Source organism: Rhinolophus ferrumequinum, chromosome 4 (genome assembly GCF_004115265.2).
Source record: "Rhinolophus ferrumequinum isolate MPI-CBG mRhiFer1 chromosome 4, mRhiFer1_v1.p, whole genome shotgun sequence".
Classification (NCBI taxonomy): Eukaryota; Metazoa; Chordata; class Mammalia; order Chiroptera; family Rhinolophidae; genus Rhinolophus; species Rhinolophus ferrumequinum.
Window position 1 is genome coordinate 23,473,146 of NC_046287.1, and position 16,189 is coordinate 23,489,334.

The 16,189-nt window shown below is 33.0% G+C and overlaps 1 protein-coding gene across 1 annotated transcript in view; it reads right to left on the reverse strand.

Moving 5' to 3' along the window:
• DACH1 (dachshund family transcription factor 1) overlaps positions 1 to 16,189 on the reverse strand; it is a 402,483-nt gene that overhangs the window by 119,064 nt on the left and 267,230 nt on the right. The window contains 1 exon segment of the mRNA XM_033105102.1: positions 9,837 to 10,009. Within this exon segment, the coding sequence (XP_032960993.1) occupies positions 9,837 to 10,009 (173 nt within the window).

The window sequence follows — 16,189 nt, forward strand, 5'->3', positions numbered from 1 at the left end:
ACATGATGTATTGTTCTTTGAAGAATTTCATTAAAGTAAAATCCATTGAGCAAGTAAAATTTGAATACATTGTTGCACAATAAATTAATTTATTTCAACAGCTTAATTCTTTTATCATATTTATATGCTTGCCTTTCCAGAGTTTGCTATAAGATGGAAAACAATGGAGACAGTAAAGAATTACTTAGGAGAAAATATAATTATTACTGAAACAAAATAGATAATGAGTTTTATTCAGACATAATAAGAAAGAAGCAGTTCAATGTCTATAGGGAAACTATGTAAACTGGATTTATCATTTCATTTGTGTAATACCCTTTAACCTCCAAGATGGGCCTGAAGTAGGACAAAGAGGAAGAATATTTAATTTAGTACTTCAACACACTGCTTTATAGTCCTGCATCATAAATCCACCAATCAATAAAAAACAATCTTTTGCAATGTTCCATCTTTATAAAACTAGCCACAATAATAAATGAAAATTTAAGAGGAATACTCTCTCACTAAAAGGAAAAAAAGTCATACTAATAAACTAATGGTAATAGAATAACAATAAAGGAACAGCTGAATTTATTGCCTCTGGGTAGAACAAGAAGTATTGGTCTCTAGGATAATTCAGAATCAAAGGTGGAATTCAAAATGATGTATTCTATAATAAAAAGCATAAAATGTTCAGTATTACACACATGTGATTAATTAAACATTTACAAAATCACATTGTCTCAATTGACTCCTTTCCACCACAAAATGGATTATATTTTATCAACTTAAAATTTTTTCTTAGAATAAGTCTAAATCATCACAACTTATTTCTCTATAAAACTTTTTCATTTAGCTTTACTTTATGTTGCTCTCTTTGGAATTATTTTCATTTTTATCTGTTAGAGATTCCCTCAATCAATATGTTATAAAAGTGGAGGGAAGATATTTCTAATGTTAACCGATATGTTGATACAGCTTTTAAACGTACAAAATTGAAGTTGAGTTTGTATAACCTAAACCCTGAGCTTTAAAACAACTCAGAGTTAAATTCATTCATTCAAAGAATATTTACTGAACACTTAATATGTGCCAGTGCCCTAGGCTCTGGTTATATATAAGTAAACAAAACTGATAAAAATTCTTTCCCCCATGGAGCATATATTATAAACAGTAAATGTTGTTAGTGAAGTTCAGAATCATATACACTGATTAAATGTGACATCCAAATCCTCTTGTTCTGGAAAAATGAACAAAGAAGATAAATGGTAAAATTGGGATTATGGATTCAAGAAAATGTTAAAAAGTACTTCTGAAAAACATAGTAAATGATGCTAATAAAAACATTTGCCTCTGATGGAGGAACAGGCACTCACCATCAAAACTCCATGAGCCAAAGTTCTAAATTGAGGTGTCAACAGACATTTACAAAGTTCTTTTTGTTTTGATGATGGTACTCAAAAACACTCAGTTTTTCTAAACATAAAACTGGTAGAACCCACGAGTAGAAGCATAAACAATTTAATTGTATCCTCCTACTACATATCTCTTTAAATGTAGTCAGTGGTGGTAGGGGCTATATTTTTTCCACATCCGTGTGAAAATTCAGCCAGCATCGGAACTTTTCACATCACTATTCGGTAATATAAAAAGTCAGACAATTAAGCCATAAAACACAGTCTTGACTCAGAAATTATAATTCATGTCCATATAATAATCAATGCATCTTCCTTCACCACACTCAATGGAGAGAGAGTGCAGGGAGGAAAGCAAGGAGAAAAAAGTAAGTTCTGACTTGGTCAGCGCTATCATTAATTGGCATCACTCTCTCTGCGCATGGCATATATATAAAGCTAACTTTTTATCTAGTTCAGGCATTATGTGTGTTCTTAGATGCCACCACCTTTATGAACTTCCCATATGCAGTTCCCTTATGGGTCTAATTTGTCTCTAACTTTCTCTGTCTCCTGAATGTCCCGCATAGTTAAAACTGGATGCTTGATTTGGGGGCAGGACTACCTCACAGATAGTGTTGCATGTTTCCATCAGAAGGGCATAATGTAAGCTCGGTTGCATTTTATGATGCCAGCCACTACTGATGATCATGTGCCAAACTCATCACTTCCTTAGGAATTGGAATTTGGTGATAGTCTTAATATATAATTCCTTATGCATTTATCTGTTAGAAGATTTATACAAACCGAAAGTTTCTCTACGGAATTATTTGGCTATCCTGAGGTACGTTTTGTATGAGACAGGCAGGAAAATGCTTGACACCATCCTTTTATTTAAATCTTTATTTGTCCTTTAAAAAAATCAATTCCCTAGAATTCTCCAGAGGTGAACATGAGTTTATTTTTTAGTATTGTTACAGGCTCATGTATTTAAATATATTGATCTGTTTGACTCTATTGATGTATGGGATCCTTAGTGGTGGTTGTGTTTTAATATTTTCTTTTTCTTGCTAGTGTCCTCTTTTCACATTTAATATCAATATTCAAACATTAAGAGAACATAATCGGCTGTTATCCTAAATTCAAGTAAAAAATTATGTGAAATCTTATTTGCAAAAAAAAAAAAAAGTCCAAAAGTAATGCCTACATCTGGAGTTATTTCAGTCTACTTTGAAATTCATCTCACCCTGGTTCTAGTTTTTGTAATCTTTAAACATTTTTAAACTTCATGCATATAAATTCCTATTTACTGATATAATATTTTAAGAACTTGCTTTGAAGGAAAACATTAGAGAATAGAAAATTTATCCTTTATACTTTTAATTTTTTTTCAAGGTTTAATTCTTGAAATGAGAATATTATAAAGTCTCTCCCTACATGCATGCGCACGCGCACGCACACACACACACACACACACACACACACACACACAGAGAAAATTAACAAATTTAAGTCACATTTCCTGTTCTTAGAAAACCCTAAACTGTGGCATGAAAGGAAAGATGTTTGTTCAATAATATAGAATAATTTGAACGTTGACAAATTTCTCAAAGAACAAATCTATATTATCCCTGAAGAAAAATTAAATCTGAAAAACATGCATTTAAAACCTGCTTTGTATACTACTACACTACAAAACCACCCGAAAGCTAAACAAGAAGAAGAGAGGGATGAGGGACGGAGAGAGGAAGAAGGAGAGGGAGAAAAGCATCTTATTATACAATTGTGACTATATTTTAAAAGCTTGACATGAATTCCTTATAAGATTATAGAACTTATTTTTAAACAGATGATTGTGAATATTTAGGGAGAAAATAAAACTAGTGATAAGATGAAGATAATATCAGTGTACAAAGCCTTCTAATGAGTTTATAAATGCTAACTTAATCATTATGACAGCCTCATGAGGTAATATTATTATCCCCATTATACAGAAAAGGAAACAACAAAAAGACACATTAAATAACTTGCTTGAGATCACATGACTAGAGGGTCATAGAGCTGGAAATAAACCCAAGAAGTCTTCCTCCAGAATTTATGTTTTGCAACCTCTAAAATGTACCTTTCTCCTTTTCAATTTTTTTTGTCAGCAAGAACCTTCTTTCAAAGTCCTTATGGTATCACGGTGAATGTATTAAATAAAAAGTGAGAAAAATATTGATTAATTCAGGGGAATTTGGGGTTACTTGATGAATGATACCCAAAGAGAATCAATTAGTAGAACATTTCAGCCTATTAGGAATTCTCTAATGACAAGAAGAATTGATCTCTTGATTTATACTGTTTATTTTCCTCAGTGATTTAAGACAATACAAGTAATACATCCGTTTACAATTTGGAAATGATACAAAGATAGTATATATAGTTAATATGATAGTTTAGAGTGTTAACATTAAAAAACTCTAAGGAGCCTAAATCAATGAACTGAAAAATAAACGTAATATGGATAATTGCAAATTCTTAATAGAAGTGTAAAATGAAGAATTGGCTTAGTAGAATTTTATGTTGCAAAGATATGAAATTCACGGAGTCATATTTTCCACTAGCAAAGCAGTTTTATAAATTATGACTATATTTATAAGCTATTGTACCAAGTGAGGTTTACTTTAGTCCCAGCGTCTGGCCAATTCACTTAGAGAATATTACATGGGAGTGATTGGGGAAAAATGGGTAACTTAAAAAAAAAGAATGGCAACCAAGAAGCTTGAGGAGGAATGGTCAGAAGAACTTAGAATATTTAGTCTGGAGGAAGAAACACTATAGACCACGTACAATTATATTTAAATGGCTAAAACACAGAAGAATTAATAGACATTTTTCTTCCAAGAAAATAAATACAATAAAGTTAAAATGGAAACTACTGAGGCGAAAATTTTCATTTGATTAATGAATACCTTCATCATGCTTAAATTTGATGAAAATAAAATAGGCCTTCTACAAAAGCTTAGATATATAAAATAGGTAGGGAGGATGTAGGAATTATTTCTCCACCATGGAGGAATCTGTATTAACATCCCAAGTCTATGTCTCTTCAGGTTTTATGAATGTTAAATAGTTAAGATATATGCGTCTCACTGATACCTGATCGACTAATACAGAGCTTATAATAATTTAATACATTCTTACAGATAGTTGGTTATTAGGGATTTAAATTAGAATTTTTATTGTCTAAACAGCATATGCCCATTTCTTCCTCAAAGTTACCTAACTAAAATATTTTGAAGAAAATAAACCAGAGAAAGTCTAAATTTAGTAAATTGGCGAACTCTATCATAAAGGCCTACAATTAAAGCAAATAATAATGTTACAGGGGTGCTATCTTCATCTACACCTTTTTTTTTGCTCAATGTTTTTAATTTATTTTCTATTTTCAGTGCCAGATCCTATGGCTTTATAGCGTTTGAGAATTTATTTTAGGGCTGTCTAAATTATCCACAATCTTAGATTCACATGGGTTTGAATTCATCAAGATCTAATGCAGGAATCAGTAGACTTTTTTTTTGTTATTTTTTTCTGTGAAAAGCCAGCTAGTAAATATATTATTCAACACTACTTTTGTGAAAGAAGCCATAGAAATGATGTAGAGTGTGGCTAAGTTTCAAATAAAAAAATATTTATAGACACTGAAATTCATATTTCATATAATTTTCATGTGTCATGAGAAATCATTCTTCTTTTAATTTTTCCCCCCAATCACTTAAAAACGTTAAATCATTTTTAACTCATGGTCCATACAAAAACTGGCAGCAGGGTGGATTTTGCCCCAAAATGGCAGCTTTCTAACCCTACTCCACTGCTTGTACTGGTAGGTACATTCCATAAATAAGTTTACAAGAAAATCATTGGCGCTCCTTCACCTCATAGGAACAGGTAACAGAAAAATGATTTTCAAATATATAACTCCGAGAACCATGGTTTTGTTTTTCTTCTGTCCAACAAATTCTTATTGCCATTCTCATTGAGTTTTAATTTTAATTCTTGTCATTACTGTCAAAAAAATGTAAATGGTACATTCCAGCACATGGAAGATCTCTCAAATTTCTACTTTCCCTTTAAGTGCTATTTCTCTTATTACTTTATCATTCCTTCAGATGGGGGCAAATATTCTTTGGTATTTACCATTTCATTTTAATCAGCCTTCTTATTTTAAATCTTTTCAGACAAACAAACTTGTAGGTAGTATTCCAATCACCCATTTGGGCCTAAACTATTTAACATAATATAGGAGTCAACCATTTTCTTTAGAGAAAATAAAAACTTCCCCCAAATTAAGTTTAGCTAATACGAGGTCTGACAATTAAGTTCATGCACTCATCATAGAAAAAGTGCTACATAACTCATCGCTGAATATCATTACAGTCACCTTCTAAGTACTCCCCTTGGGAAACTATGCACCAACGCCACTGGCATTGGTACAAAACTCCTTCAAAGCAATTTTGGAACTCTTTTCTGGAATGGCCATCAGAGCTGTCATTGTATTACACTTGATGTCCTGAATGCCATCAAAATGTTTTCCTTTCAATATTTCCTTTATCTTTGGGTAAAGAAAGAAGTCATTGGGGACCAGACAAGGTGAGTAGGGAGGGTGTTCCAATACAGTTATTTGTTCAGTGGCTAAAAACTCCCTCACAGACAGTGCTGTGGGAGCTTGTGCCTTGTCGTGATGCAAGAGCCATGAATTGTTGGTGAAAAGTTCAGGTCATCTAACTTTTTCATGCAGGCTTTTCAGCACATCCAAATAGTAAACTTGGTTAACTGTTTGTCCAGTTGGTACAAATTCATAATGAATAATCCCTCGGATATCAAAAAAGTTACCAACAGTGTTGCAACAAGTTCACGAACTTAATTGTCATACCTCATATATATCCTGTGAGTTTACTAAATAGTTAGTGTTATAAACTCTACTATACATAAATTTAGACAGGTTGATTTATTAACTTGTTTTCCCCAATATTTGGAATTCCATAGAGAAACTATTCCTCACTCTTAATCTCTGAAGCTGTACCCTCGATTTTTCTCAGGTCTAAAACTATTAGGAATATTTACTAAAAAATATTAGAATTGTCTCATGCATTTCTTGAAATATGTTTACTTTCTATAATCATTACCTGTCAGCATCAAATTTGCAGCTATACAAACAACCAGCCTCAAAAGAAAAGGGCAAATAGGTCTTTTGCAGATTCCACAATAGCCAATTGAACTTCACTTTGGTGTTAGCAATTTTTACTTTCTCTAATCATTCTCAATTGGAAACATTGTTTCCTATTTAGCTATTACCATTTATACCACCATCACATTCAAAAGTCCAGAATTTCCTTTAATCTCTCTCTGGCCATGTTTCTGAAAATATTTGCCCCAAGAGACTAGGAAGTGGGCTATTACTATAACTCAGGAGGTGTTGGCACACGCTTCCAAACACACCTTCTTACTCCCTTTTTGCATATTTCCTTCCTTCTCCTTATCTCTCTCTTCTACATTCCTAACCTTAATTTAAGAAACCACAGAAATGGTGTTGGCTTTCCAATAATCTAGATCATTTCCTAAGAACACCTTCCAGGGGAAACCCAACTGGGTTTTTAAAGGAAGCTTCACTGTCTAAGTATTCTCATTAACATTAGATATAGCACAAACTATTTTTTTTTAAATATATATATTGAAAACCTAAAATAAATAAAGCACCCTGATGTAATTAGAGTCTTTTGGATGCAGGAATATGTAAACCACCAGCTTATGTCCAAATTATCTACAGTTCATAACTAAGGGACCCATTATGATTTTAAACTTCTAAAATCTGCTTTTATAATATTTTTACTTTACCTATGAATCTAGATCTTATCTAAAAGAAAAATTACCCTAAAAGTTTTCAGTTTTGAAAGGGGGAAATTACATAATTAACATTGTAAAGATAATTCTCTATAGTAATTATTACCACATTTTTTAAAACTGAGAATTATCATATCCTGTACCTAATACTTACTACCATTTGTTTGTTTGTTTGTTTGTTTATTAAATAACCATCACGTACAAGGACGGAACACAGGATTTTTTTCTTCAGCCAAAATCTTTCTTTAGGTGATGTCAATGAGTGAGGTGATGAGAATGTTGAATCCTCAGTAATAACTATTGCCAAAAACTATCGTAAATGGAATTGCAGAGTGATACTTTGATTAACAAATCATCTAGTAACAAAGGAACCCTCTAAAAGTCACTCAGATGAAATTACTCAGAATTTTTAACATTCTCTTCCCAGCTCTGGGTTGATGATTCATTGGTATTCTCTCAGGCAAGGATCTTTAAGAAGATGATCAGGGTCTTCTGATATTTTTTGTTATTTTTCCTCTGGTAAGTATACTTGAGAAAGTGATGTGAGGGACCAGTATGTATCTTACTTTATAGAGCCATTAGTATCATAACAAAGAATGTTATTTGCATATTATTCAACATTCTCTATATAAATAGTAATAGGGCCTTTTAAAAATGTATAATGATGTGTATCCATCATAAATAGTACCATAAAGAGCATTTTCACTCTGCTAAAAACCCCCTGTGCTCTGCCTATTCATTTCTCATGACTACCCCCTGACAAGCACTCATCTTTTTAGTATCTTCACAGTTTTGCCCTTTCCAGAGTGTTCTATACTTGGAATCATACGGTGTGGAGACTTTTCAGACTGGCTTCTTCAACTGTGCAGCATACTGGTACGTTTGCATTTCCTCCATGTCTTTTCATGACTTGATAGCTCATTTCTTTTTAGATCTGAATAATATTCCATTTTATGGTGTTGAGAGTTCAGCTAAGCTACTCCATGGTATTGCTGACTATGCATTCATTTTGTTTGGCCAAGAGGACTGCAGGGACCTTAAACTAACACTACCCTCCTCATGCTAGCACATACCCTAGATAGCAGCCACAGAATAACAAGCAAACGTATGTCCTGATATGACTTTCCCAACAGCCTTTGTGGTCAGCAGTCTCCTCTTAGGTAAAACCCAATAGGGCTCATTAAAACCAAGCTCTTTTGGTTTGAATTCACCAACCCATCTTTAGCCCAAGAAGCCCAAAGTATTCCATCCATGAACCTGAATAAAGGCGTTTTTCCCAGGTCCTGCCTCGCTCTCTGTCTGCACTCTACCTTGACCTCCCCGTGTGAACCCTTTAGTCATGCCGGGTACTTCTTCCAGGACTTGTGAATATAAACTCTATTTCTATTTCTCTTGTCTGTTGTTGAACTATGGCTCACCATCAGTCAGTCACCCTATGTTCCACTTAGCAAATGTTAATTTAACAATGTTATAACATATGGATGTACGACAATTTTTTTTTTTTTTTTTTTTTTTTATCTATTCACCTACTGAAGAACATCTTGGTTGATTCAAAGTTTTGCCAATTATGGAAAAAGCTGCTATAAATATCCATATGCAAGTTTTTGCATTGACATATGTTTTCAATTTGTTTTGGGTATATACCAAAGAGCTGGGTAAATACCTTTTTATATTCCCACCAGCAATAAATGAGAACTGTAACAGAGCTTTCTATATAAGACATGCCATAGAGGCTCCCTTAAATTCAAGTGTATTGTATTCAGGAAAAAGAGGTAATGATTATGTCAAATAGGATAATGCAACATGAGGTACTTTCTACTTAGTTTAAAAATTAATAGTATATTCTGACAATGCATTTAAAGTACTTTGATTTAAATATACATTATAAAATAATATGAATGAAAAAATATAAACACACAGTGGATTGGGAAGAGAGAGAGAGAGAGAGAGAGAGAGAGGGAGAGAGAGAGAGAGAGAATTGTGTATATAAACATGTGATGTTTGTATAACAATAGTGCTATCTTCCACTTACAGTGTATTTCTGAATTCATAAAAAGGTTTTCAATTTTACTCTTTTGTTTAGCTTTTACAGCTACACTGCTTTATCCATTTTTCAGATACAGAATAGAATCAGAAAGATTGAGTTACATGCCCAAGGCAACACAGATAGTAAATGGCAGAACCATGATTTAACCCTCTGGTATTCTAAAAATAAATCAGGTACTATTTTCCACACCTTAAGATGCATAACACCACACACACACACACACACACACACACACAAGCATGCACCCACAGAACCATACATATAAGCACACACAAAATTAGAAATACATCATTGTTTCCTATGTTTATCTCTCTCTTAATAGCTACTATAGAGAATTTAAAATTAGCCTAGACTGCCTAAATATTGTATCCCTCGTTCTAATTACTGTAAGTAATTTTTTCTCATAATCTATTTAATATCACTTAGCTTTTAGGAATTAGAATTACTTGTGGAATAAGAAAAACAGATTGACAGATGGTGGCCTAAGATAATGTTTGGCGTAAGCCAAAACAATCGTGTGAGAAAACAATTACCTTAATAACAGATGTCTCAACTCTGGATGGGGGACTCTGAACTTGTGCTGCTGCCGCCATATTTGCAATGGTACTGAGATGGTTCATCTGGCTCATTGCCATGGTGACAGATGCTGGAGGTAGGCTGACAGGAATTAGAGGGTGGGGCATCATCATAAAAGGAAGTTCCAGTCCTATAAAAAATACACATATATCATCATTGCTCTGGTCAAATAAAACTCTGATACAAGGTATATCTCACTTATTAAAATGGTTAAGAGCATAAATCATTCAACATTGAAGCATTCAAAGATGTGCTAATAATGACAGTCAAAGGTGAGATATTTATATGCAACAATACCCAGTCACCGCTCAGGGAAATGAGGCTTACAGTTCTCTATCTTGGTGCCATGTTTTATCACACCACCACGCTTCATGTGTTTAATGCAAATGGTCAATTCTTTGCTGTATTATTCTTCTGATCAGTCTAATTCTTGTTTAAAATATTAGGGTTTTATTTAACTTACCGTTATTAGTTATTTAATGTAGTATGCCTCTTTATTAAATCCTATATTTTACTATCTGATAATTAGACTGTTTTTTTTTTTTTCTTTCCAACTACCATTTTTAGTGCTAAAAAATGCCATCATACCATGTGGCACAAGGTGGCTCTGCTGATGCTGGTGGAGAGGATGACTAACTGGGAGGCTATGTGCTCCAGGCATGCGGGGGTGGGTAACAAAAACCCGAGATCCCTGGGATGGGGAAAAATACAGTGTTTTGTTATCCCAAAAATCACCACCGCTGCCTGTGGGGGATGAGTATAAATTACTCAGATGAAATATTATTCCAAATCTTCTAATGATTAATTTGAAATGAGGTTTTAAAAAGCATATTACATTTGGATATTGGCTAAGTGATTTCTTGGGAAATAAGCTCAAGTAAGTAAATTTCCCCTAAATCCTATTTTCTTTTTGTTTTTCCTGTGTCTTAGATAGAGTCTCAAATTTTTGGAGAAATAAAATTTCTACAACAATTGGCCTATTTTCAGAGTCTAATCCTATTTGACTAACCAACTTAATGTAAAACAGGCACTATTATATACGTAGAGAACTAGTTTCTTCTTGGAACTGAAGCACACTGATAGTTATAGAATCCAAACATATCATTGTATTAAAAGTATCCTAGTCATCATTCAGAGTTAAAATTCCTCACTTAACTCCACAGGAAATCCTAAACATGGAATCATTAAATGCCCAACTTGGTTAGCCATAGCAGAGAGAACCCAAAAGATCACTTTACAAAAGATAATAATGTCAAAGCAATAAATTAAATGTGTGTGAATCAATAAATACATTACTCATTTTCAACTACAGAGAAATAAACGTTTATGATAGTGGGAGTATCAGTACCAAAGTCAAATCGGTACATTTGAGGGCTTCATTTCAATATTGGTGGTCATATCTTAGATTAAATAGCTCTTAAAATACCTTAAAAGGATACTCCTTGGAAGGTGTTTATAAATCATTTCAATTTAGACATGTCCCCAGATTAAATTATGTTAACACTAATTTATTGCTTAACTGAATCTATCAAATATATAAACTACCCACTTGAAAGAAAATTTCTGTAATATCTGTCAGCTTATGAGATTGCCTTCCTTAAAAAAAAAAAAAAGAAAAACCAAATTTTCATATAATATGCTTAGAAACAGTAAAGTTGGTAAAACTCCAATTTAAATGCTTTAGCTCTATTAAAAGCCTCATTGTAAAATCTCTACGACATGGTTTTTAATGAAGAATACTTAGTTACTGCCATGATTTTTTTCCATTTACTTCATGAAGACAGTTAAGGTTCAATATAAATTCAAACTCATTAGCTCAATACTGTCTGGATCTTAGAGTAAATTGTTCAGAAGTGGGTAATGAAAACTCAATTCAAATTCTTCAGCAATCAAACAAAGCAATTTTATTAAACAATGAAAAGAATCAATTAAAATGGATATTTTTATTATCTTTATTCTTTTATAAGAAACCGTGACAGCTTTTGGCTAAAAAAAAAAAAAAAGTTTATGGCTTCATACAGAAATGACTCAAATAAAAGAAATTCCTCCAGCTTGTTCCTATACTATGATATAAACGTTCACTTTCATATTCACAAATTTATATACTTTATTTCTCTACTCATGACTTTTTTGACACTTATACCAAAGTCCTAGACAAGCATGCAAAAACTATAAATATATGAATTTTTCAAGTGTATGATGTCAAGAGAATATTTAATGATGAAACATCTTAAACATTTCCATTTTATATTGCCTTTGTCAAAGTATATGCAATTTTTTCATTACATGTTTACTTACTATGTTATCAATCAAAACAAGAACTAAAGCATAATCACTGACTATTTAGATATAGAAATAACACTTTGGATTAAATGTTATTTGAATATAAGAACTGCATTGAAAAATTATAGTTAACAGACAATTTTCTCTATATGCTATTTTTCATTAAAAACATGCAAAAAATGAAAGGATTACATTTTCATAGTAAATTGACTAAGGATAACATATATGGAATAGAGAATAACATTCATATTCATTATTTTGGGTTCAGTTTGAGTTCTGTTTATACCTATTATCTACTTTTATTTTTCTGTTCACTTGAAATATTTTTTTATTCAAATCTTGATTGCCAGTTAATAAACAGGAAAACTAATTTTTCCAATTATATTTCAATTTCACTCATATCAATTGAGAAGCACTATAATTCTATTATTCACATTATCAAGGTATAAAATATTAAGCGAAATGCTGATGAAATCATTCTGAAAATAGATTATAGACAAAATACTGTCTATTTTTACATATATTTTGTACCACTGGATATCATCCCTTGTGTAAGGGTAAATATCAATCATCCATATAAGAATTTTCCATAGCACATTTATAACATTAGATTGAATTTTCCTACTACGTAACATGGTCCTAGCCATCTCCACCAGTCTTCATTTGTTAAATACTTATGATGTTAGCTCATTTGTGTAATAAATAGAGCAAACAATTAAGCAAATAAGTCTGATGAAAAATATACAATATATAACCAAGTCAACTGTAAGTGATTTTTGCTTTATTTATAACATCCTTCTCCTCTATTAGCATAAATAAATAAGAATTAAAAATTGGCCACTTCAGAACAAGACATGCCCATTATTACTATATGTATAATTTCAAGTGCTTTGGTTTAAGTCAATAATATATTTAGTGGCATAAGCCAGTATATATGTACTATGCCTACATACAAACATAGAGACAGACACATATACCTTCAAGATGAATGTTCGCTATTATGACCTCATGAAACTGTGCAAGAGACAGAAAATGCAGTACATAAGAAAAATTTCAATATTTGGTAAGGGGAGTTAGAGAGAAACAGAAAATAACTGATTCATTGTTCTCTTCGATTCTCGTAGAATCATGTTGTTTCCTCTACTTTACATTGGAAAAAAAAAAAAAAGATAAACTTGACATAGCCCTGTATCCTCAAAAAGCATATACTATAATAGGGTATTGAAGCATGTATGCAAAACCTCGTAAGACATGATGAAAATATACAATGATTTTGAGCCAAAGGAAATGGTTATGAGCTCATGAAAGGAGATTTAGATAGTGCATCCAGCAATTTGAATATTTAGCATCTATAATCCTATTTTAATGTAGAGGGAGAGAGAATGTCCTACACCTAGTATTACACACAGATTGTGGAAAAGCACTGAAATAGCCTTAGCCTAGACACCTGCTCACAGCAGAACACACAGGCAGCTCTGATATATGATGAGATTAAGTAGTGTAACCAGAAGCCCATGAAGGCCAGATACTAGTGCTACGGCATGATTTTTGGTGGGCTGAAATGAACAAATGAACAGTCTTGCAACAGCCAAATGTAAGCGGGTAAATGAATGCAAGAGAGAAAATTGAAATTAACATTGATTATCAAATTCATCTCTAGTGAAAAACAATTATGCATTTATAGAATCTGGAATGACTTACTTACCCTCTTGAATTATGCCAATATTAAGAATTTATCAATAATAGCATATTCAAATATGGGAACTTACATACAAATAGTGATTGCATGAGCGTAGTTTTCCTTTCGTGTAAGAGTTGTATGTTCCTCAGGGACAAGCAAGGTTATCTTAAGATACAGTGTAACTGAAATTCAAATTTGTAAGGACTAGGCATGGAAGATTCTATCCCCCCTTACACCCTCGCCACACTAACATTAAAATATGGTTATAATATAAAACCATCTGTAAGTGTCCAAATGAATCCAAATTGTTAATTATGCCTTTATTTCTCCTTTCTTGGGGGGAGTGTTATTTTAATAATTAAGCTTAACATGTTGTGTTGCATATTATCCTTCAGTGAAATATTTTAAATGTTTAAATTAGGTACCATTATTTTATAGATACCATCAATAGCTAATTATAAAGAACACGATATTTCTAGAAAAAAAATACATGAGTATAGATTCTGAAAATGCAAACAACTTGATGCAGTATTTCAGTCTTTTTATGTATTCCGAGTATTTTCCTTGTCTCACCCCCATTGTATAATTTCATTGAATTTTAAAGCATATTTTATCATGGACCCGGTTTTACATACAGAAATATACTATTTGGGGTAGACACCCTTAGGGTTTGAAAGCTATCCCTGTTCTAAGGGTCACCAGATTATTGAATAGTCAAAATTGATAGGTAACAAATATAAATGGTTTTATTTTTCCTCCAGTTATTACCTTCAAACATGCTCTGTCAAGGCGCCCTTTTCTTCCCCTGAATAACCTTGAGCAGATGTTGAGTATAAAAACCCATTCTATTTAACCCTCATCTCTGCTTCCCCATCCCCATCAGCAGTGGCCAGCACTGGAGCCTAGGTACTTGGAAGACAGAGGGGCTTGTTCAGCTCTTCATCTGTCCTCCTCCTATCCTTCTCCTGGGTGGTGAAATAAAGGACTCCTTCCCAACCGCTTCCTGCTCAAGTCCTCCCTGCACTGTAACTTCTTTGGCTATGCCTAGTGGCCTTTGAGGCTAAATACCGCATGCTAAATGATGTCTGATCCTTTAATGGAGGCCTTCCAGGGGAATTTCCTAACTGCACAAGTCCTTCAGCTTCCTGCTCTACTCAAGTCCCGAACCTGCCATTGTCCCTTAGCTACTAAAGGCCCTTTGGCAGGTGTGGGTCCTGCTGTGTTGATGATGCTCATTCTCTCTATCCTGACACTGCTCTTCAATTCTTTATCCCCCTGCTGAAATATGTACAAAACAACACATAAGCAGTTCACACCAAAGCTGAAATTCCACCACGAAATGAGGCGGAGGCATCTGCAATCCCTGAGTAATTCTCTGGGAACTCCCCGCCCTTCACTCCCAAAAGCGCTCACTAAGCCACAGCCCATTAGCTGCTGTCTCTTCGCTACAATGAGTTCTTCAAATCTTCTCTTCCTGCGGTCACCCGGACCTTACAAATGGAGTAGGAGGATGTTTGTGGAGACTGGTGTGACAGTTAAGATAACAACGCTGGCTCAGCTGTCATTAACAAGTACCAATTTTGTTTATTTTATTTACTTTCCTTAAAATGAAGAGTACCTGGTGCCTTTTGCTCTTGTGTGGGACCACAGGGAAAAAATCTAATTAATGTCTTGTTACCTAGCATATTCAATAAAACCGACAACAAATATAAATAAAATTTTAGTAATTGGTTCTTATAAATAAACTGAAATAAAAGAAAGAACTGTGAATGTTCGACAGTTGAAATGGTATTTTACAAATTCATTGAAATTTTAAATTATCAATTGAGACAAGTTCAAAGAAAAAAATAAAAATTAAAGAACAATTAAATGTGGAGGTACTCGTTATTAGAAAAAAGATCACTTTGTTTTTTGAAACACAATTTTTAGGTAAAAAGGAAAATGGAAAATGTTTTGGGGAAGGATATTAATAGTGTTCCGCTTTAAAAACAAAAAACTTCAGGTGTGTTTACTTATAAGTGCATCAATTATAATCCTAGCCCAAATAATTATATGTATTATTGAATCCTAAATATATATAATGAGGATTAGGTTTCAAAAGTCAAGGCTACAGCAGTACTTTTTAAGAATTTTGGAGAGAAACCATATAAAATAATCAAATACCAAATTAATCTGTAAGAAAGAAATGCCTTTAAAACCACCATAGGTTAAAATAGTAAAAGTACATTTAAATATTATTATCCTTTTTAGGAAGGTAACATGTAACTATTTGTTCAGTGTTTCCCACAGGCTGACCCTGGTAAAGCAGGCAAATCTCAAAGGGACTAACGGTCACACACTGCTTAG